At 38.4% G+C, this 23,867-nt stretch overlaps 1 protein-coding gene across 1 annotated transcript; it reads right to left on the minus strand.

Annotated features, from left to right (window-relative positions):
- Positions 1-7,403: 7,403 nt before the first annotated feature.
- Positions 7,404-8,387, minus strand: LOC149233241 (uncharacterized). Its single transcript, XM_089382130.1, has one exon. The coding sequence runs from the start codon at positions 8,385-8,387 to the stop codon at positions 7,404-7,406; it is 984 nt and encodes a 327-aa protein (XP_089238256.1).
- Between the last annotated feature and the right edge of the window lie 15,480 nt (positions 8,388-23,867).

The raw sequence follows: 23,867 nt of genomic DNA on the forward strand, positions 1-23,867 counted from the left end.
GATCTTTATATTGAGCAAGTGTGATCATTTTATGGTGATTTTAGTTTGCAATTAATTCTTTTAAGCAAGTGTGATCATTTTGATTTTTAGAATAACATATTTATTTTCATAGTTAACATGTGCATCTCGACATCTCAATTTAATTTAGGAATTTCTTGAATAATAATAAATTCTAGCACATACAATGCACATACACTTCATCAATATACTAGCCTTGGTTAACAATTTATGTAAGTAATTTAACATCAATTAAATTACCAAACAACCACTCTCTTTCATAAGACCATTGTGGGCTTCAACATCACTCACTACTACAACATCTCTCCCTCGAATCTTTTGTTGCAGTACCACTCATCTTTGCAAAACTTTTGCAACATCACCCATTATTTCAATAATATATTTGTCTATATATACACTCTCTTAGACAGACTATTGCCCCTTATTTCTTCTTCAATTTGCTTCATAAAACCATTTACCTTAATCTTTTCTTTACAATCTCCAAGAAGTCCTTTTGCACTTTCATTTGTCACACTATTAGTTGTTGATTTTTGTAGCTATGTTCAATCTTCATAATTTATATTCTAGCCCTTTTAATGTATAAAGAATTTGTAAGACATTTTATTCATGTCATTTTGATTATTTATCCCTTGAAATGATTTAGGTGGCTCCAAAAACACTCAGTGATCAAAGAGCGCTTAGTAAAGCCTCAAAAATCAATTTCCTTGGATTTCTGTGAAAACATGTTTATATCGAAGAGATTGTCACAAGCTTTCCAATGACACAAATGAAACCTCAATCCGACATTGTATGTGAAAGTTATGGCCAATCAAAGTTTTGGTCAACTAAGCCCATTGACTAAAGTTAAAAGAGCGACAACTAAATTTGGAGCCCGACTAAATATGGCAGAGCCAATAACTAAACTTAAGAGAGTGGAAACTAAATTTGGAGCTCGGCTAAAATTTAGCGGAAATTAATGAGGTGACAATTTGGCACTTTGCAACGATAGTTTATGTTCGCTGAAACTGGCGAAATTGTTGCCTACTTAAAAAAATCGGTGACCCCCAAATTCGACCGACGGGTTTTTAAATTTATTATTTAATTAAAATTAAAATTAAAATTATATTGGTCGGTTAGCTGGCATTCAAACCCATCCAATCAAACCCATTATATATATATTATATACGGCCAATATGGCTGACCATTACATACAATTGTATGTTAAAAGAGGGGTCGGCGGGGACCGAACCCGCTTGACCCGATAGGCCATCCACTGACCCTATTTCCAACAACAACTATACATACAACAGTTCACCAAAATAAGACTAGTGCCAAAAAAAATGGGGATTTGAACCCCGATCTCCCACTCAAGAGTTGCCTCGTTTAGCCAACGACCAAACGGGCCTTACATTAAAAATTTCACCCACAATTTTTATTTAAAAACCCCAAATTCATTTGTGCACCAAACAGAGGACTCAACTGTAGAACTATGAGTGGAACCACACCTAGGAGGGGCATGAATTTCGAGGGAATTGCAAAGGGAATATTCTTTATGCAGAATCAGTGAGGATCTTGGAGATTCCTTGGAGGGAAAATTTTCACAGCATCAGATTCATCCCAAGTTTATACTAAAACGAACTGGAATTTCGCCAGGGGTTTGATGACATGATCAGTTTTCTAATCTAAGCAGTGGAATTTCTTTCAATCTACATAAAAATATCTTTATGGAGTTGATCTGAATTTAAACAGGAATGCAACAAATTACAGATATAACCATAATACATAGATTCATCATAAATAACACTTCATTTCATTAATATCAAATATTGAAATATGCTTACAAACAGAATGTAAATAAGACTAGCTTGGGCGATGGTAGCTTATCTCTGAGAAGGGATGTGGTGGCTACATGTCTCTGAACTCTGTTACAATGAGGCTTAAGTGCCTATTTATTATTGAAAAACATAAGAAAACCCTAACTCCAAAAGATGTAACCCCAAGGTTTGTGGGCCCCATTGGGGTTAGTTGGGCAGCCAACTTCCCAGGGTCATAAATTGGTCATATTATCTCTGTTTGGCGCGTACGATACCTTGCTGGAAATTTCTCTCCGAGTACTATGGGTTTTGTCGCAAGCCCATGCCTATGGCTATGGCCTTGCAACGAACCTCAAAAAAACGTTGTTTAGGGGGTCAAAACTGCTCCGGAAGTTTGGGACCTAAAAAACTACTAAAAATGGTAAATGCTGAAATAAACAAGGAAACAAATTAAACCAACTAGAGGTCTAGGTGGAATAGGTGGGTGGCCACCAATATCCACCTGGATCATTCCTTCCCCATTAGGAAGCAATGGTCCCCATTGCGTGCAGAGCCTCCATGAAGTGAGGAAATTTTTGTTGAACCTGGTCCCTGGTGCAAGAGTTGCCTTGGTGCAGGAGTTGTCCACCTTTAACAACTCGATATAGTGGGATCTTTTGCTGGCGAGTGTTCTTGACTTGTGTGTCAATAATCTGATCAGTTGTGGTTTGTTCCATGGGGTCTGGGTTTAACACTTTTTGTGTGAGTTGTTTTGCAATGTATGAGGCGTCCAATAATGGTGTGAAGTATGGTCGAAGGCGGTCCACATTGAACATTAGGTGCAGTCCAAAGAATGGGGGAATGCTGAGCTCAAAGAATTGTCTCCCACAACCTTGGTAATGGTGTAAGGACCATATCAGATTGATTTGAACTTCTGATGGGCTCCGGTAAGGTGTTATTTCTACAAATGAAACCAAACTTTATCACCCACCTCAAACTTGTGTGGCACCAGATGTTGATCATGTCACTACTTGTACTTGGCATTTGACTTCTCAAAGATGTTGTGAACCTATTGGCGGATGTGTTGGATGCGTTCAATAAATCTGGTCACTTTATCAACGTCGAACAATACATGTGTGGATTCTATTTGTGTAGTTGCGTGAGGCATGGAAACATCAATCAGACACAACAGTTGAAATCATAAACCCACTTGAAAGGGATTGTGACCAGTCAAGCTATGGAGAGCTCTATTATAATTGTGTTGCACATATTGAAGACTCTCATCCCAGGTTTGAGGATGCTTGGAGTTGTACATGCAGAGTATGTGCACTATCATTCTATTTACGACCTCCTTCTGGCCATCAGTGTGGGGATGGAAGGCAGTCGACATGGCGAGCTTGGTGTCCAATAGTGTCCAGAGGCTTGACCATAATGTGTTCAGGGATCTGTTATCCCGATCTAATATAATGGTCTGCAAGATCCAAAAATGTACCCATACTCATTCAAAAAAGAGTTTTGCAGTGTCCTCTGCGGTGATACTCTTCTTGCAGGGCGCCAATATAGCCATCTTAGAAAATATGTCCACAACCACAAATGCATAATCATTACCATACTTGGTAGAAAGGAGGCCACACATATTTTTATTAAAAATATTTAATAAAAACACAAATTTAATATAAACAAACTATTAACTAATTATTTACCTTAAATAATTTTATTTTTTCTTAAAATAATTAATGAACATTGAAGAGATGGAAGAGGTTCACAACATTTAGATGACCTCTCCATCATAAAACAAATGTGAAGGTGGGTAAATAACATACTTATTCCAATATCACCTTCGCAGATATAGCAGAAGAGATCGGATAGGTTACCAAAACTGATAAAATTATGCAGTTGTCTATAACGCGACTTTTTGAAAGCTTTTCCGGCGGGTTTTTCCGGTCGAAATCCAGTAGGAATTTATTGGAATCGCAGGTTTGATAGCTAGTTTCTGCATAATGAGAGCGTCCCAGGGGGTTTTCGAGGGTGCTGAATCCAAATATGCAGTTAAAAAACCATTTTAACTGCAACAAATCAAGATTTAACCTCAATTTCTTCCGCCGGATTCCGTCACCGGAATCTCCAAAAAGTCGCATTATAGACAACTCCTAAAATTATATAATAAATATTATTTATAATAAAATAATATTATGTTTTTTTTTTTTAATTTAAAAGTAAAAATATTTTTTATACAAAATATTAATATTTATATTAAAAATAATAATAATTTAATTTTAAAATTAAATTATGCATCAAATTCCAAGCAACAAATATCTATCTTTGTACTTTACCATAAATCCCAAGCTCATCTATTGTATGCAATTTGACCCATAATCTACTGTAAACCGTGAATAATATCTACAAAAGTTCTGCAAGTCATCATCGTTCAGCTACACCACTCCTTACTCCATGCGAGATGACCAGCAATCTGATCTGAAACTTCAATGCTGGTAAAATATCTACAAAAATTCAGCATCATCGGTCACTTCTATTAGTCCTTAGACGATTTTGATGGGATAATATAATATATAAAGGAGAATTGAAACGAAAAATTAGAAAAGGTACAATAAATATAGACACAATCAAGGCTTACTTACTACCTACTGCACTACGAAGACATAAATAAATATAAATGACACAATCAAGGCTTACTCGTCACTGCACAATCAAGGGTTACTCACCACTGCACTACGAAGAATTCATGGTACTCTTGCTCCAAAAAGGAAGGGCATTTAACATAAAAATCTGTGAAGTCGTGCTTCATTTAAATAAATACACTAATAAAATATATTTTATTTTCATTATGAGGTAGTTAAACATTGTTTATTGGTTATCTAATATATTAAATAGAAAATTACATGTCCAAAATACTATATTTTAATTTTTTTTATAAAAAATTATAGAAAAGTTAATTTTAACAAGGTCGCATAGCTAGCATTTGTCTGCTACTTAGCTTAATTATTGAATTTTTAAATGTATGAACTCAGTATTGTATTTGAGCAAAGGCTACTTTGTAGATATTCTTGCCTATTTTAAGTATCCTTAAATTAGAGTAAGAAATAAATAAGACATACTATGTCTCGTACAAAAACCTTTTTTTAATGTGTGATTTTGTAATGTTATGTCTTGTCTTTCACACCATTCTTTAAAGTGTGATTTATGACTTGTTTTTTAAAAAGATTTTTTCTTTAATACATGAAGGTGGTAAAATTGAAGAGAATTTTATGATGGTATAGAGTATGCGCTGCTTAGTTTAAATCTAGTTAAATTAAAGTAAAAGACTATGAAGATTTGGCAAAATGGAAGCCTCTATAAGTGCATGCTGAAAACCAAAACCAAAAGAAAAAAAAAAGGAAAGCAAGAGATTAAAAAAATACAGGGCTATAATTAACTATACAGAATCAAAATCTATAGTAATGTCTTATATTTTTTTAAGATTAAAAATAAATATTCAGAAATATTATTTTATAATTTTAAAAAACACAAAAAATGTTGCTATATTATGGTAGAGAATTCAACTTTTATGAAATATCTATAGAATATTTTTAATAATAATTATGAAATAAGGTTGAAATTTATCTTTATTTATAATATTAAATTCTTTTTGTTTATATAATCATAATAATAATAATAATAATTTATAATCAAATTATAATGTATTTAATTTTTATATATAATTTTTTTTTTCAAATAAAAAATATTTTTTAAATTAAATATTTTGATATTTATTTTAAATTATTGCATCAATCATTTAATTTTTTTGTAACACTTTACTCTATATTAAAAATTTATTGAATTAAAAGTTTCATAGAATTAAAAGTTTTATAATTTTTTTTATATTTACAATATTTTTCTATTAATTTAAATAAATTTTATTAAACAAAGTTATGATAAAATTACTGAACTTTATTTCATTATTTATGAAATAAAATCTAATATAAAATTCAAAATTTAAGTCTCACTAAAAGACTTCAATTAATATTTTAAAAATTTAAATATCTTATGGGAAAGGTTGTCATACCACTTGGGCATCGACATTGGCAGCTTCTTGAATCGACAAATTGCTAATCCTACCTACAAATTGCTAATCCTACCTAGTAGCAACGTCAGCAAGTGAAAGCACAAGGTGGGAGTCACAGGTCGTTATGCGAAAGTGTCATAATGGCTTCCATGAAGCATTAAATGTCAAGGTATGGTGCAGTGCAGAGGTTACTAGTTCGAGTCCCATGGAGCGTGGGCACAATTCGCATTCCAAAATAGTGGCGAAAATTTGCAGATTTGTGTTCCAATAGTCCTCCTGACATGTTTGGAACTCTGCAGAGTGAAATGGATTGACCCAACAGGGCAATCAATATGGAAAAATTAATGCTATAATTAGTGATTTAATGTGAGTATGTACAACAAAAGATTTTATGGTACAACAAATTACAGATTTTGTGGTACAATGTAATCATTGTAAAATAAGAGGTGAACCAATCAAAATTGAAATAAATATATTTAAAAAAAAAAAATTAATTAATTTTTTTAAAAGGTAAACATTAGATAAGATCATTTAATTTTTGGTAAATTTAAAATTAATGTCAACATCAATATTTTTTGAATACGTTATTGTAGGGTAATAATAACATGAAAATAAGGCCACATAGCTGGTGTTCCCTACGGCTTAGTTTAATTATTGAATTTTGAAATGTATAAACCCACTGCCATATTTCAACTGGTGCTTAATTTGAATATAGTTAAATTAAAGTAAAAACAATAATGAAATAAAATTTTTATTAATAGTTTATCAAGAGCATAGTTTTATTTGTCTGCATATTTATTATTGAACTTCTAAGTTTTTTATCACATTAGCCTCTAGGTGTCTATTATTTGTGTTTGGTACACTTGGAACTCTCAAATTAAAATAATGATAAACTCAATTCTATTACATTTCCAAAAATGTAAGGTATCAATACAACTTTATTTTCCACACAACTCTAGTATAATTGTTTAACATTGAATATATGTTTTTAAGATTTAATATAAGTTATAAGTTTATTTCTTATTTGATGATCAATATAAATTTTATTTAAAATATAAATTGGGACTACACAATTGAAACATAGTAATCTCAAAATTTCAGTTTTATTTAAAGTTTTTTGTGTTTTTTTTTTTTTTTTTTCCGAAGAAAAAGCAAAACTTTTTATTAAGAAGCATAAAAATTTTACATTCTGATGAGGTCTTGAGCCGATATAAGGGCTCGTTGGTTGTTGTTTTGTTCTACATTGTGTGATGTTACAGCTGTTATATCCAACAAAAACTGTACAATTCTCCTCCCGGCTGGAGGCATAAATAAACATCAGTTTGAAGACACTTCAGGCTCTGGGGTCTCCTTCGTTGAAGGAAAACAACCCCTTACAGAAAATTTAAAAAGTCTAGTTATACAAAAGACATATATACTGCATATATGATATACTGTTCTGCTGAAATAGCTCATGTAAGAAGGAAAATAATAACCGTGAGAACAGTGGACATAAAAACCAACAAGTATATCCGAGAAAACTGCTGTCAAAAATAATATAAAAGTTGTAGTCATTGTGGCATAGCATAAGGGGGCTGATGAGAAATGTGTGACTGCCCCTGTCTGATCTCTTCTACTGTCCAGCTGCCCAAATCATGTTGTAGACCAGCCTTAGAAAGCTGATCCGCGTCTTCATTTTTATCCCTGTAAATGTGGCAGATGGTAAACTTATTAAAAGATGACTTTAAAAAAATAATTTCTTCCACAAGAGTCTTCAATATCTGATTTTGACAAGATGCATTTCCATTGACCCATTTTATAACATTTAGTGAATCCCCAAAGATTTGGATTGAGTTGATATTTCTGTGAAGAAGCCAGCATAAGAGAAGGCGCAAAGTAGACAGTTCAGCATAGTTATTTGTGCCTGTACCCAGCCCTACAGATGCTTTTAAAGAGTGTTCTAAATTTATGTGGATGCACAAGCCCGCTCCAGCCTTATTGTTTTGGGATGCCCCATCAAAAAAAGCCCACGGAATGCCCTCCTGTATGATGATTTTCTTTTGATTATTTTTAGGATCTTTGGCTTCAGGGGGCGGAATGGCTGAGTATATAGCAGCAACATTGGTAGCAGTGATGGAAGTGGGGATGTCCTTGTCTTGAAACAGGCTTTTGTTTCTAGCAAGCCAAACTCCCCAAAAGAAGATAAGGGGCAAGTTTCTCATGTTCCCCTCCGGATAGTTATGCCACCATTTCCTCCAGGCCGCTTCCATAGGATCAGGACCCCACTGAGCTTTTACCTTGAGCAGAACAGTAATCTCCTCCCATATCTTTTGTGAGACTGCACAGGTTGAAAAAAGATGATTGATGGTTTCCTCTTCACACTTGCACAAAGGGCATCGCCTAGGCCCAACTAGAAACCTGGCTTGTAATATGTCCCAGGTTGGGATCTTCCTTTTTAAAATGCACCATAGAAAGAGCCTAGCTTTTGCTGGGCATTTGAGTTTCCAGATGTTTTTAGCCCACCAATCTGGAACTCCCCAACCCTTCTTTCCCATTAGGTAAGAGTATGTGTCTTTTGGGGAATAGTCCCCAGTTTTGCCTTGAGCCCACATCAAGCGATCTGGTTCCTCTTTGATCCTGACATTTGAGCGTTGCAATTCTTTGGTGTAAACCTCCCACTCGTTCTTCCATCTGACATTTATTCCTAAGTCTTCAACACTCTACCATGCCTATCCCCAAAAGGTAGACTGACCGAATTTCTCCACCTGATTTAGGTTGGTAATTCCTATGCTGTCTAGATGTCTAAGAAGCTCTGGTGAGAGGGCATAAGCTTCATTGCACCCTACCCAGGGATCTCTGCCAATTCTGATCTGTCTTCCATCGCCCATTTTCCAAGCTAGTCCTTGCTCAATCACTGAAAAGGCTTCCACCGTGGCCTTCCATATGGCAGAGATATTCTTTAACTTCTTGTCCTGACTCCTAATCCACTCTTCCAAAGGGACTGGATCGATGTACTTCCTTTTCACCACCCTTGTCCACAGATTCTCCATAGTTATTAATCTCCAACCAGATTTTGCTGCTAGTGCTAGGCTGAACTCGGGGAGTCTTTTTATTCCCCATCCTCCCCAATCTTTTGGTCTAGCTACTTTGTCCCAGGCTACCCAGGGTAAAACCGAGGACTCATTTATTCCTGCTCATAGAAATCTACAACAAATTCTTCTGATTTTCTCCATCACTCCTTTGGGTATCCAAGTCAAGGCAGCCCAGTATACTGGGATGGCTAACAGTACTGATTTGATAAGGGTCAATCTTCCAGCTCTAGAGAGCCACCTGAAGCTCCAGTGTGAAATTCTGGCTTCTATCTTTGCTATTAGCCAGTTCCAATCCTCTTTTTTATATGCTGCTGGCTTTAGCCAAAAACCCAGATATTTGAAAGGGGAGTCCAGAGGTTGAAGGGGGAAAGGGAAAAGATTAGCCATTCTATTCCTTTCTCTTCTTTCAAAATCTGCCACACAGACTTGAGATTTTCTAGAATTTATCTGCATTCCAGTAGCTTTCAGAAATAGATCGAAAATACATTTTAACTCCTTAAGTTCATTGAGAATCCATTGGTAAAAATCAATATATCATCGACAAAAAGTAAATGAGTGATGAATAGATTAATTGTTACCTCAATACCTTTTACCTTCTCCTCTCTTCTGGCTTTGTGAATCAATCTGCTTAGCCCTTCTGCCACAAGAAGAAATAGGAGAGGGGATAACGGACAACCTTGCCTGAGGCCTCTTTGGCTGTTAAAAAATGGGGATGCTGCTCCATTGATCAATACTGCAAAACTGACATTTGAGATGCAGCCCATAATCCAGCTAATAAAAGAATAATTGAAGCCCACATGAGTAAGCAGCATCCGGAGATAGAGCCAGCTTATTCTGTCATATGCTTTGGAGAGATCGATTTTGAGTACTGCTCCCTTCTTTTTCTTCAATCTGACACTATGAATAACCTCCTGGGCTACTCCAATTGCTTCATGAATTTGTCTTCCATCCAGGAAACCAAATTGTTCCATTGATATATTTCTTGACAGGATAGGAACAATTCTGAGAGCAATGACCTTTGCTATAATCTTATAAATACAATTACATAAGGAGATTGGTCTGAAGTCTTCAAAGCTCTCCGGATCATCCTTCTTAGGAATGAGAGCAATAAAGGTAGAATTGAAGGGTCTGTAGACTTCTCCTTTCTGTCTTGACTCTTCAACTACCTCAGTAATTTCAGAGCCTATTAGATCAAAAAAGTGGAGAAAAAGTTCTATGGTCCAGCCATCGGGGCCTGGACTTTTATCCTTACCCATAAGCTTCATGGCTGCTTCAACCTCCTCCTTGGAAACCGGAATTGTAAGTTCTTCTGCTTCATCCTCCTCAATGAATCTTGGGAAGCATTGAGCTGTTCTTATAACTTCTGCAATGGTAGCCTCTCCCGGATCAGAGAAGATTTTCTGGAAATGTCTTTGTCCTAAACCAGATAGCTCTGGGAAAGAGTTGACTTCCCTCCCTTCTTCATCTTTAAGACTCCAAATAGTATTTACCGATTTCCTGCCTTTGGCAAAGTTGTGGAAAAACCTAGTATTTTCATCCCCTGATTTTAGCCAAATAGCCCTACTCTTAAGTCTCCACTCTTCTTCCTTGTCCAAGAGGATTTTGTTTTGCAGCTTCTCCAGATGAAGGATTCTGTCCTTTGAGGCCTGCGAGGAGTATCCATCTACCTCAATGCTTTCCATCTGCTTCAGCTCCTCCCTGAGTCTATTCAGTTCTTCATCTTGTTTCAGTTTCCTGTCCTTTGCCCAGGAGATTGTAGCTTTCTTCAGTCTTTTGAGATTCTCCATGAACAGGAAGCACTTATCCTCTCCTGTATTGTGAACTGGGTGGATCCAAGTTTCCTTAAACAGGTTACTGTAAGAAGGGTCTTGGAGCCAAGATGTATTGAACTTAAAAGGGGCGGGTGGTTTAGGGGGAGGAAGAGTAAGATCCAAAAATACAGGGAAATGATCCGAATTCCCTACTTCCTCAACCCACTGTCTGAGAATAGGAGCTTTGGAAGTTAAAGACTCGGATAACAGAAAACGGTCTAGTCTTTTGGCGATCCGGTCCTCCCCTGTCCTTCGGTTCCTCCAAGTACGCTTTAGTTTGATCGGGGAAGGATCTATGAGATTGTTTTCCGTTAATAGATTAAAGAAGAAAGCTGTGAGGGGATCTTCTCTAGCTGATGGACCCCATGCTTCTGCTCTGCCAATGGAGAAGATAAAATCACCCCCCATAATCAACGAGGAGGATTTCAAAACCGATTTTGACATCAGTTCGTTCCAAAAAGTTTCCCTGCCCTGACAAGGCCCATAGATATTAACTATAGTGATGGGAAAGGTGAAATCGAGAGAAATAACCTCCATTCCCATAACCTGTTTCATCCCCCATTGGTTAGTGAACTTAACCCGCCCTTCTTTGATTCCAATAGCAATGCCACCCGAGTGTCCAGATGAATCAATAACAGAAAAGCTCCATCCTGGCAGAAGGGTTTTTAGCATGGATTCAATCTCCGAGGCCTTCCCCAAGGTTTCTTGTAAAAAAATAACATCAGCTTTTGAATTAAGGATCCACTCTTTCAAGGCCAGTTTTTTAGGTTTGCTGGCCAAACCTCTGCAGTTCCAGGTCGTCAAGATCATTTTATAACACCAACAGGGGGTTGCACTGCTCTAAGAACCCCGGGGATAGAATATTGTTTGCCATCTGCAACATCCAGCTTGGCTTTAAGTTTGGCCTTGGACATGTCCGATTTCCTACCTCTCTTGTTTTTAATACAGCACTGAGAGGGAGACTGTCCCAACCCTCCAATAGCCCCCGGAAGAACAGGCTTCCCTCCCAAGGATCTCAGGTTGTAAGGGCAGGGGGTACGAGATGCAGGTTGAGAAAGGGGAGGCCAGTTTTCTTCACAGTTTATATCAAGGGACGGTAGAGCCTCAGAGATAGTGTCTACATCCGGGGAGATCACATCATGTTCCATTTTTTCTTTAGTGTTATTTAATTTAGTTGGAATGATAGGAGACGAGACATTCAAAGAAGCTGAAACATGCTCAGGAGAATTACGAAAGGAAACTGGGGTCCCTGAACACATACCCAATTCATCTTCGCCGAGGGGGTTTTGTTCTGCAGTTGTTTCCTTGGCGATCTCCTCCACATATTCCGCTTCTTTCGCGATCTCCTCCACAGCTACCGCCGGGTGAGGGTCATTGGCCTGAACCGCCTCTTGCATTTGGACATTTTCAGTCAGTGGGTCCTTTGGTGTCTCCTCAATCTCCATTTCCTCTGTGCCTTGCATCTCCGGATTTTCTTTCTCCTTAGTCATCTGTGAGGGGTTTGGTGCAGATTCTCTGTAGACTGAAGTCCTCCTGAAGCGTCTCCTTCTTCTAAGCTGCGGACAGTCTTTTGCCAGATGCCCGTATTCATGGCAGCGATGGCACCTAAACGGCAAGTGTTCATAGTCTAATAGCTGCTCGAACACATAATCTTTGTACTGTAGATTGATTTTTTGAGCCAAGCCTCTGCTCGGGTTGAGGAGTACCAGCATACGAGCCATCGCTCTGTTTTTCGTCTCCAGAAATGTCATGTCTGCTTCCATGAAAACACCCAGCCTATTCCCAATTGATTTGAAAACAGCTTCTGTCCAGAGAAAGGATGGTAGCCCCGGAGCTCTCACCCAAACTGGGAACTCATCCGTTCTCTCTTTGATTGCATCAAAAAGGGGGGTCCATTTCTTCATCAAGACAAGAATGTTCCCAATGTGCCAGTTCCGGTGAAAAACCCATTCTGCCGAATCCTTGTCTATGAAACTGAGCTTAAACCATCCTTTCACTAAACATTGGGCTTCAAACTGTAATGGTCTATCAGAAACAAAGCAATTCTCACCCCATGCTTGAAGAAATTCCGAGGAAAATTTCTTACCTCTAGCTCTACCGACCAGGGTACAATCTGCAACAGCTAGGGTTTCTTCGATGGAAACCTCCATCCCAAGGACCAGATTACCGTCAATCTCCTGAGATCCAATAGGTCTTTGAGTTTTCCTTTTCGCCCCTTTGCTCCTTAACTCTTCCGCGGATGCCCTAGCTCCCCCGCGCACTTCATTCCGTTCTGGGTTCGTCTGAGCAGTGCCCACATGGTGTTCTATCTCCGGCTGTGCTTGATGCTGGCCGACGATGCCGGTGTCGAGATTCCCTAGTGGAAAAAGACCAACTGCCGATCCATCGAGGCCTTCTCGCTCCCCCACAGAAAAGTCACCGTAACCTCCTGCAGAACCTCCTTTTGGTGAGGGGAAGTCTCTTGGCAGAGAGACCCTAGAGAGCGTGGGGAAATCCCCAGGAATCCTTGAATGACCAAAGTCAGAAGAAAGCCCCAACTGCGCTATCTCTTCGAAACCCTTTGAAGGCGCAAACCGGCTTGGAACGGCTTTGCCCTTTGGATCAGAATGAAACCCCTCCTCTTTTGACCCTTCCGCCACATTTTCGCTTCCCACCAGCTTGGAAAAGGCCGGAAGACTGGAATTGAAAACCTCTCTGCCAGAATCCTCACCTTGGAACAGAAACGATGGGTTTTCCGCCTGGGATAATGCTTCCAACCTTGACAGTTCGTAAGCTCCAAAATAATGTTCCACGTTTTGAACAGTGGTATCCTTCCCCCACATGGAGAGGATATCTTCCAATTCTGGGTCCAGGTCTACTAGTTCGGCGGGATTAACCATGGTTAGGTGCCGTTCCAAGGCAAAAAACGACAGCCAACAGTCAGAATGCTTTCACACTTACGCGGCTTCTAGTGAGAAACGGAAAGGGGCGGAAAAAAAAACTGCAATCAGCTGTAGTAGAAATTCTTTAAACAAAAAACCGATAAAAATTCTTGCGCCAGGAAAAAGGGTCCACCTCCACCTGCCAGTCGTCTGGACAAAAAAGAGACCCCTGCGCCTACAGCTGTTCAAAGAACCTGGCTTCGAGCTACCTACCCATGACCTATGCGAGGTTCCGTTCGGAGCCCTAGATTCGAAACCCTAACCTGCTCCATCGCTTCTCCTCCGTAATCGTCAGTTTATCATCAGTTACCCAAAGTTTTTTGTGTTATATTTGAGAATCTTGTAGTTTTATAAAATGTAAAACACTATTTTTGAGTTTCAAGAATTAATTAAAAAAATAAATCACGACCATTAAAACATTGTAAAATATTTAATAAATATTTTAATTCCATTTTTGCAAATATAAATTGGTTAATTAAAATGAAACATCACCTAAGAAATAAAAAATTTGATCAAAATATTTACTAAAGTGTTATGTATTCATCGTTTTTTTCTATATCATAATAATTTAGTATATAAATTATTTTTTCTAATTTAGTTTATAATAAAAACTATATAAAGTAACCTAACATAAATTTATAATAGCAGAATTGCGATCTGCAAATTATGTAGCAATAAGTATTGGGATCCGCAAATTGTGAATTAGGATTGGTTATGGAGAATCTTTACCTTTAACTACTCTATCCATCAATCAAATATTTATTTTTTATTTTATTTAAAAACAATATTATTCTATACCTAATGTTTCACCTTACACATCACTTTAAATTAAATTAACTAAAAGAGAATAAATGAACATATCCAAAAAACTGATGAGTGCAAGACACTCTAATATTTCATTGCCTATGCACACAAGTTTTCTTGGGCAGGCTTTGAAGGACTTTTTCAATAATCTTTTGATCTATAATAGTTTCACCAATGAGTTTGATCTGATTGACTATTCCCATGACTCTAGTCATGAACTAGTCCACATTCTCTGCCTATTTATAGCTTAAGAATAACCATGGTAAAAAAAATTTGATACTTGTTGGTTTAAATGTATATATATTTGACTCATATATTAATTTTTTTATTATTAATAATAATGATAATTATTTAAAAATAAAATTATAATTTAGTTAAATCTTTTCTTTTTCATGTTTGGCAATATTAAATGTATCCTAAAATGTTTTGATACTTATCATGAGATGTTTATAGAATCATTTAATTTATATAACTGCTCTAATTTTATTTCCTTTTAAAAACATATTAATAATTTAAAACACAAAATACTTAAAAAATAATTAAAAAAAGAAAATAAAATTCAAACCTATAAAATTGCATATCTAAATTTTAAAACCATACTTAAAAAATTAAAAAATCATTAAATTATATCAACCAAAACCATAAACCTATAAATATTGATAACTTTTTGTTATTAGAAAAAAAAGATAAAAATTAATTTTATTTTTAAAATTTTAAATTAAACATAAAATTGAAAATCGATAATGTAGAATCTCTATAGGTACTTTTGAAACCCGGCTTGACTAAAACTAAAAGTGAATGTGAAATAAAAGTGACGGACTTAAATTGACTGGACACACCATTAGAATTTCATTTTTGGGAAAAAATTTAATTTTCATTTTAGATTCTATACAAATTCATAGTATATGAATTTTATTTATTATTTTTTAATAATTGAGAATATTAATGAAAGATATCAAATGATGATAGTAAAACAATAATCGGGAGCGAGGGAGCGAGCTGAATGGGGGTTTGTAACAGGGTATTAGTATTGGTGACCATGGAGGGGCGGGGAGGGAGGAGTTCCACTCCCTCCTATAGTCATGCAGTTGTGAATAGAAGCAAGGAAGCTGGTTCGAACCGCTTCAAGAAACGAATGGAGGTGGAAACTGGGAGTATCAACATAGAAAAACTAAAAAATATCAGATCAAATGAACAGGAAGAGAATCATGAGGAGGTCAGAAGAGACAATTGAATAGGAGGAGGCAGTCAGAGAGCTGAGTATAATATTAGGGCAGGACTCTATAAACCTAGGTCAAACATTACACCCTGGGTTGTTTTAAGTGATCCAGTGCTACAGGTGCACAAGGATCACATGGCGGCATATGCGGTAATATGCAAATTTATGGGGATATGGCCAACAGAGAAGGCTTTGCATGCTTGGATAAAAAACCACTAGAAACCAAAGGGGGAAACAAACCTTCACCTTGGGTCCAAGGGTTTCTTCACGGTGGTGTTCACAAAATTAGAGGACAAAGACAGAGTGTTCGAAGGAGGACCATATTTTTATGTTATTGCAGGCCTCTACATGCGACCATGGGTGATGAATTTTGTCCTGGAACGAGAGACATTCACATCAGTACTGGTATGGATAAGACTCTACTCCCTACCTTTAGATTATTGGCTGTCAGAATCCTTAAAAGCCATAGGCAATAAATTAGGTCATTTTTTAAAAATATCAGATGCGACTCTGCGAGGAAAATATACCTCCTTTGCCCGAATATGCGTAGAAATGGACCTATCTGGAGCACTTTCGGACGAAATCATTCTAGAAGTATATGATGAAAAATGGGTGTAGGCGGTGGACTATGAACATGTCCCATTCAAATGTTGCAAATGTCATGAACATGGGCACCTCTTTAGAGACTGCCCATTAAACAAACAGGAGAACAATATTAAAACCAACACAGGAAAAGATCCTGAAGGCTTTACCAAGGTGGGAGGCAAAGGGAAAGGAGGGAAAAAGAACCAGAAGAAAACCAACGAGGATAAGCAACCAAGTCATAACAGCTTCAAGATTTTAGAAGAAGAAGGTGGGAACAATGGGACGAACCAGGTACTGGAGGATAATCCTACAGAGAAGGAAAAATATGAGAGCATGGAGGATATACCTGAAAACAAAAAACTAAAGGGGGATCTGCCTAGAACTATGGAACTTTACAGGGACCATGAGCCGACCCTAGGTGAGGTTGGAACGAAGGACCATGATCTACAAGAAATTCTTGAAAGGGAGAATCTGGATCTAGAAAAGTTCCTGGAACAGGGAACCACCAAAGGGGTTGATTCTCTACCACAAGAGGAGTTTGATAGAGTGCAACAACTCTTCCTTTGGATATCTCAAGAAAAGGGTTCTAGAGTCAAAAGAAACCATGATAGCTAGGAGAATAGAAGGGTGAAAATGATGGAGGTCACATTGGGACACTCGCCCAAGAACCCAAGCAGGAAAAGACGAAGAAAAAGACAGAATGAGCTGCTAATAGAGTGTGGGAAACTCATGATCAACTCAGGTAAGATGAAAGATCTTCCTAGTTACTCATTTACAAACCTTTCTTAATGAAGCTCATGACCTGGAATATTAGGGGTCTAGGAAGTAAAGGAAACAAAGAAATCTTAGCAATAGAATAAAAGAAGAAAAACCAGATATAGTGTTTATCCAGGAAACAAAATGTTCAATAGATAAAATAAGAGAGATACGTAGCAAATGGTTAATCAAGTATGAATATCTAGAAGTTAAAGCTGAGAACACAGCAGGAGGGATTCTCACACTTTGGAACCCACAAAAATTTGGAATCCTAGATGCTGAAGCATCCAAGAAAAACCTTTCGATGGTGATCCAATCTTTGGGTGATAAGGAAATCTATTTGATCACAAATGTCTATGGTCCTCAAAAACTTGAAAACAAACTCAGACTTCTTATCTCACTGGAGGAGTTAAGAGGAAGACATCCTGGGAGGGGACTTTAATATGATCATATCTCTTTCAGAAAAAAGAAGAAGGTGGGACTAGAACACTAGGCAGAGACTCCATTGCCTTTCAGAACTTCCTAAACGACATGAAGCTAGTGAATACAGAGACAAAAAATGGTACTTTCACCTGGAATAACAAGCGGCGAGGGGCTTCTCAAGTTGCCTCTAAACTAGATAGATTCATAATCTCTGAGGACCTCATTCTCATTGGCCTTGACATGTTTGCTTTAATCCTCCCTTTTGGAGGCTCGAATCACTGGCCTATCCAACTGGAAGCTTCTTTTATAGGCACTTCAAGAAATAGACCTTTTAGGTTCGAAAATGCTTGGCTCACCCACCCTGACTTCATCAACAATATTGGAAAATGGTGGGTAGAAGATATGCCCGTTCAGGGAACTAATATGTTCTTATTGCATTAGAGGCTGAAACACATCAAACTTAAGCTTAAAGATTGGAACAAAAATGAGTTTGGCAATATTTTCAAAGCCAAAAAAGAAGTTGAACAGAAACTACAGGGAATTAACCAGATCCTCATCACAGATGGCTTTACTAAGGAAAGGAAAGTACAAGCTGACTCTCTTCAACAGGAATGGGAAGAAAGATGCCAGCAAGAGGCGATCTTCTAGAGACAGAAATTGAGAGTGCAATGGATTAAAGAAGGGGGAAGAAACATAAAGTTTTTTCACAAGTCAACCGTGGATCACAAGTTTCATAACATGATTTCTAAACTCAAAGATACTCAAGGGAAACAGCTCAGCACACACAAAGAAATAGAATCTACTTTGGTACAACATTTCCAAAGCATAGCATAGGAGCCTCTCATAGACATATCACAATTTATCAACAACTTCACAAAGTACATTCCAAAGCTTGTAACTAGAGAAGACAATTACAATCTTAACAGGCCAGTGAATGGAGAGGAGGTCAGCGAAGTCATTAAAGAGATGCAAAATGGGAAAGATCCAGGCCTGGATGGGTTCAATGTAGACTTCTTCAAAGCATGCTGGGAAATAGTCAAACAAGATATCCTTGATGTGGTGGAGGACTCAAGGAAATCCAAAACTGTTTTGAGTTTGCTTAATGCCTCTTTCATAACTTTGATTCCAAAGTAGGAGAAAGCTATGACACCAGATAGATTCAGACCCATAGCTTTATGCAATTTGGTGTACAAAATTATATCCAAAGTAATTGCAAACAGGCTCAAGCCCTTTCTTCCAACTCTGGTGTCTGAGGAGCAAACTGGATATGTGGAAGGAAGGAAAATTCTAAATAACATCATTCAAGCTCACGAGGTGGTACATTCTCTCAAGAGCAATAAGCAAGAAGGTATGATCACACAACTTGACCTAGCGAAAACTTATGATAAGCTAAGCTAGTCGTACATCAGGGAAGTACTAAAAATGTATGGCTTTGACAACAACTCGATAAGATGGGTAATGGCCCTTATCACCACAACTAGTTTTTCAATCCTGCTTAATGACTCCCCATCCATAACCTTTAAGCCTTCGAGAGGTCTCAGACAAGGAGATCCGCTCTCCCCCTTCCTCTTTATTCTCATGATGGAAGGTTTAGGAAATGTGATCAAATTAGCCAATGTAGAAGGAAAAATCCAGGGGCTCAGACTCACCCTAAATGGGGATGCCTTGACTCATCGACTATTTGTGGATGACACTATGCTGCAGGGTACACCCATGGTCAAGGAAGCTAAATCTTTCAAACAAATCTTGAATGACTTTGCTATGGTTGCTGGTACATAGGTAAGCCTTACCAAATCAAAGATTTTCTTTTTTAATACTGACATTGCTATTCAGAGAAACCTCACAAGAATTCTCGGATTTCAAAGAGAACAACTACCCTCCAAATATCTTGGAATACTTCTAACAGACAAACCTCTGAGAAAGGAAATTTGGGAGCCAGTAATTAATAAACTCCAGGACAAAGTCAGGAAATGGACTAGGAGGTATTTGAATTTAGCAGGATGACTAGTGCTAACAAAAGTTGTCCTACAAACTATTCCCATCTTCATTTTTTCAGCTCTTCCTTCTCCTAAAGGAGTTTTGTAACACATTCAGAATATCCAAAGAGACTTTCTTTGGGGCAAAGGGGAAGAGAAAAAGAAATGGGCTTTGGTCGCATGGGATAAGCTCTGTAAACCTAAGACCCATGGAGGTTTGGGACTTCACAATCCTGAAACCCTAAGCAAAGTTTTGGGGGAAAAACTATGGTGGATATGGCTAAAGGAATCGGTAACCCCTTGGGCCAAGGTCTGGAAACAAAATTACGCAAATAATTGGCAAGAAAGGGATCACATTCGAATGTCTGGGCTCATCAAGGGCTCCCACATTTGGAACAATGCATGGGAGAATAGAGCCATTGTTCAGAAGCATAGTTTCTGGGAGATCAGAGATGGAAACCTAGCTTGGTTTTGGGAGGACAACTGGAAATAGGAACCTAACCTGTTAAGAGAAGAACTAGCCAATCTCAAGAATGACACTGATAGTAAAGGTTTACTCAGGGTAAGTGATTTCTGGGATCAGGCGAGGAACAAGGGAAAATGGAGAATATGGAAGGACCTGGTATATAGTGAAGAGACCCCTTTGAAGGCCCAGGCAGAAGCTCTTGCAGTGATCTTGGAACAGAGAAATATTTTGACATCAACATCATCTGACCAACTGAGATGGGGAAGAAACAATGAAGGAAAATTCAACCTCAAAGAAGCCAAGAGAATGGCCCTAGGGCTCGACTTTCCAAACCCTAATAAGGTATGGAAGGAACTATGGCAGAACCCGCACTGGATGAAAATCAAACTATTCATGTGGTTGGTGCAACATAAAAAAATTCTAACTTGGGACAACCTTTGGAAAAGAGGTGTAGTCGGTCCATCTAGATGCTAGTTGTGTGAATTACAAGAAGAAACAATGGAACACCTACTCAACCTCTACCCATTCACCTCTTCCTTGTGGAATTGGGTGGTTTCAATCTTCAGACAAATGGATAGGGACAATTTCAGCATCACTGGCACGTTGAAGAATTGGAGGGAAAAATTCTTAGAAAATGAAACAATCAACAAAGCTTGGACTTTGGTTCCAAGCTTTTTGATTTGGGATGTTTGGAAAGAACATAACAATAGGATTTTCAAGAACAGAATTGGCTCATCCCAGAGCATCATAGCTCAGATCATTAGATAGCTCAAAGAGACTGTGGGAACCCTTCTAAAGAAACCCCCCGAGAACCCACCTCAAGACCAGGATGCACAAATACTATTGCATTTGGGTCTCCAGTTGCCTTTCCCCCAGGGCATAAGCAATATTGTAAGTCATACAACAGTGGATAAGGACTTATGGCAACCTCCTCCTCATGGTTTTTTGAAATTTAATATAGATGGAGCCTCTAAAGGAAACCCTGGGGTGGCTGGTTATGGCGAAGTCATAAGAGATGAGCAGGGATACATAAAAGTCATCTTCCATAGTAATTTGGGGAATGCCACTAATAATATGGCGGAACTCATGGCCTTAGACCAATGCCTAGAAATCTTGATTGAATTAAATTTACATAATGCCATCATTGAAGCTGACTTTGAATTGATAATTAATTCGGTCAAGAAGATATGCAATGGCATAGCACCAGAAAGAGTGTCGAAACACTGGCGGTTATTGCAGGTCTATCAACGTATACAATCCCATTTGAGAGCCCTGAGAACCCTCAATTTTGTTCATGTGAGCAGAACAACTAATAGGTTAGTGGATCGTCTAGAAAATGAAGGAGTACTCTATTCAAAAAGCAATAGAAGATATGCTTGGATGTCAATACCATCAGGGAAATTATGTGAGGATTGTCATAAATAGGCTACCAAAGACAGGGAGTACTTTCAAAGTATGAGAAATAAGCAGAGAGAAGACCAATGGAAACAACAGAAAGTGGACCAATCACAAGGAAGAAGCAAGTAGTAAACTGCAGGCAGGTTGGCAGACAACTAACCAGAGATTGCCCTGAACTCCATCATCCTATGGATTTCGGGTGGAAAAATGCACGTAGATTAATTCTTCAAACGGACCCGAAAAATTATAGAGCAATGGCCTATTTACTCTTCGGGTCTATAAGAAAAGATAAAGAATGGGCAAGTTGAGGAGATCCCTTAGGAACTCCTTCATCCTATGGATTTCGGGCGGAAAACTACACGAAAGTTAATTATTCAAATGGACCTAAAAAACTATAGTGTGGTGGCTTATTTAATCTTCGAGTCTGTAAGAAAAGTTAAAGAGTGGGTGAGTTGTCGTGATCTCTTTGGAACTCCTTCCTCCTATGGATTTCAGGCGGAAAAAATGCACGAATGTTAATTCTTCAAACAAACCCGAAAAAGTATAGAGCGACGGCTTATGTTTCTCTTCAGGTTCGTAAGAACAGATAAAGTTTGTGGGAAAGGTGTCGACCCGAAATCAACACATGATCGTTAGATCAACAAGGGTTGGATCACACGGTCATTGGGTTGAAAGATAACCTAAGGTTAAGGATGGTGCTCGGGTCACTTGTGGCAGTTTTGTGGGCATTCAGATCTATGGGCCTCGTCTTCAAGGGCTTTCTAGTTATTTGTTGCACGGGAGTTGAGAAATTTGGAATCTTTCAACTTCTAAAATTATCCAGTTCGATTAGCAAGTTTCTAGTTCTCTGGTTTTCCAGAGCGACACCTTGAGGGCGGACAGATCATGGGTGTTTTTTTTTGGATTCTCTACACTCTATGTTGGGCGGAATGCTTTGTCAACCGTTCTTTTGTAGTCTTGTTGGAGTTAGGTTCGGGGTTTTGTCACAGAGTTGGTGCTGCCATGCTTGGCTCCGTTAAAGAAGTGTACATTATGTATTTTTTTAAAGATTAATGTAAGGTCCCACTCTTTTTTTTTGCTAAAGCAAGAGTCGTACCTTCGTTATCATTAAATTGGAAAAATATTTACATAGAATACAACCATCTACATGGGTTCATGGACCTAGCCACAACTACTTTCTAAAAAAACAAGGGTCTTGAGTTAAGTGTGATAACTCCAAACCCTACCGACAAAACAGCGCCACCCTCAAAAGCAAACAATACCAAGGCTATAAAATGTACCCACCAAATTCAGATAGGGGACAAAGCCTTTGTTCTCCACTATCAATACTCCTTGCTCGATCCAACGGCAGAGGAGGACATTGCTGTGCCAAGACTGCTGCCAATTAACAGTATGGACCCACCAACATGCGCAGAGGTTCCTGACCATAGATCCTCCCAACTTGATCCAACGGTAGAGGAAAATATCGCAATGCTTAGAAGTTCGTCTTTTAACCTTATGGACCCCCTAACATGCACGATGAATCTTAGTCATTGATCCGTCGTGCTTGATCCGACGGCCGAGGATCATATCGCGCGGATCAAAAGTGTTGTTGGTTAACGTGCGATAAGGGCGGTAAACTAACCCACCCTTCGGCCACGTGCAGCACGAAGAGTGGGATCGCTCCCAAATCTTAAAAACTGCTTGCTGCCCGAGAGGCCCCCGATACACCGAAAACCACTCTGTGTGCAGATTAGCATCCTTGTACAAGGAATCAGGAATATTCTGGCCACCACTTGTGCCTGAATTCCGGCCACTTCTGTCTTCTCCTTTGCACCTGTTTGTGAGCCCATCTGAAGTAAAACCCCATCCCTCCAACTAACTACCCGGGTAGCAGAAACTGCCGAGCAACCCAAGAAAGAACAAAAGTAGGAAAAACTTGTAACTCATAACTAAACCAAATTAATTGGACCGAGCCATCCTGAGGCAACCCTTGCCAACCCATCGCGACCCTGTTATTGGTACACTTCACTCCTTGATTAGCCAGTAGATCTGCCAATTTGTTGGCCTTCCTACGCACATGATTAAAAATTACCGTGCGTAGGCCTCTGAGGTGGAGCTGGATCCTTTGAAAGACCTGGATCAACCTCCAGTGTTTTGAAGCCTTCTCCGGCTCCGAGCCCCAACTAATTATTTTGAGTGTGTTGATGATTAACTCAGAGTCGGCTTTGATAATCACATTTTGCCGTTTATCCTGCACCAAGAGTTCTAAGCACTACTCCACAGCCATGGATTCTGCTATTTTATTTGTGGCTCTACCTAAATGGCCATGGAAGATGTAAAGAATATTGCCTATTTCATCCCTTAACACCCCTCCAAAGCCCACTGTGCCTGGGTTGCCTTTAGAGGCCCCATCTATGTTATATTTCAGAAAGCCCATAGGGGGAGGATGCCAGAAGTCCTGCTTAGTATCCATTAACTTAACCTTTCTATTCAGGTCCTGCGGAATAAGCCCCTGCATGCCCGACTGTCTTAGAATCCTCATATCAGCGTCTGTAGGTGGATTCTTAGGGGGGATATCGCACAATGGTACCAACTGTTTCCT

Source organism: Pinus tabuliformis, chromosome J (genome assembly GCF_031772625.1).
Source record: "Pinus tabuliformis cultivar Carrire ecotype Pingquan chromosome J, CPIR1, whole genome shotgun sequence".
Lineage (NCBI taxonomy): Eukaryota > Viridiplantae > Streptophyta > Pinopsida > Pinales > Pinaceae > Pinus > Pinus tabuliformis.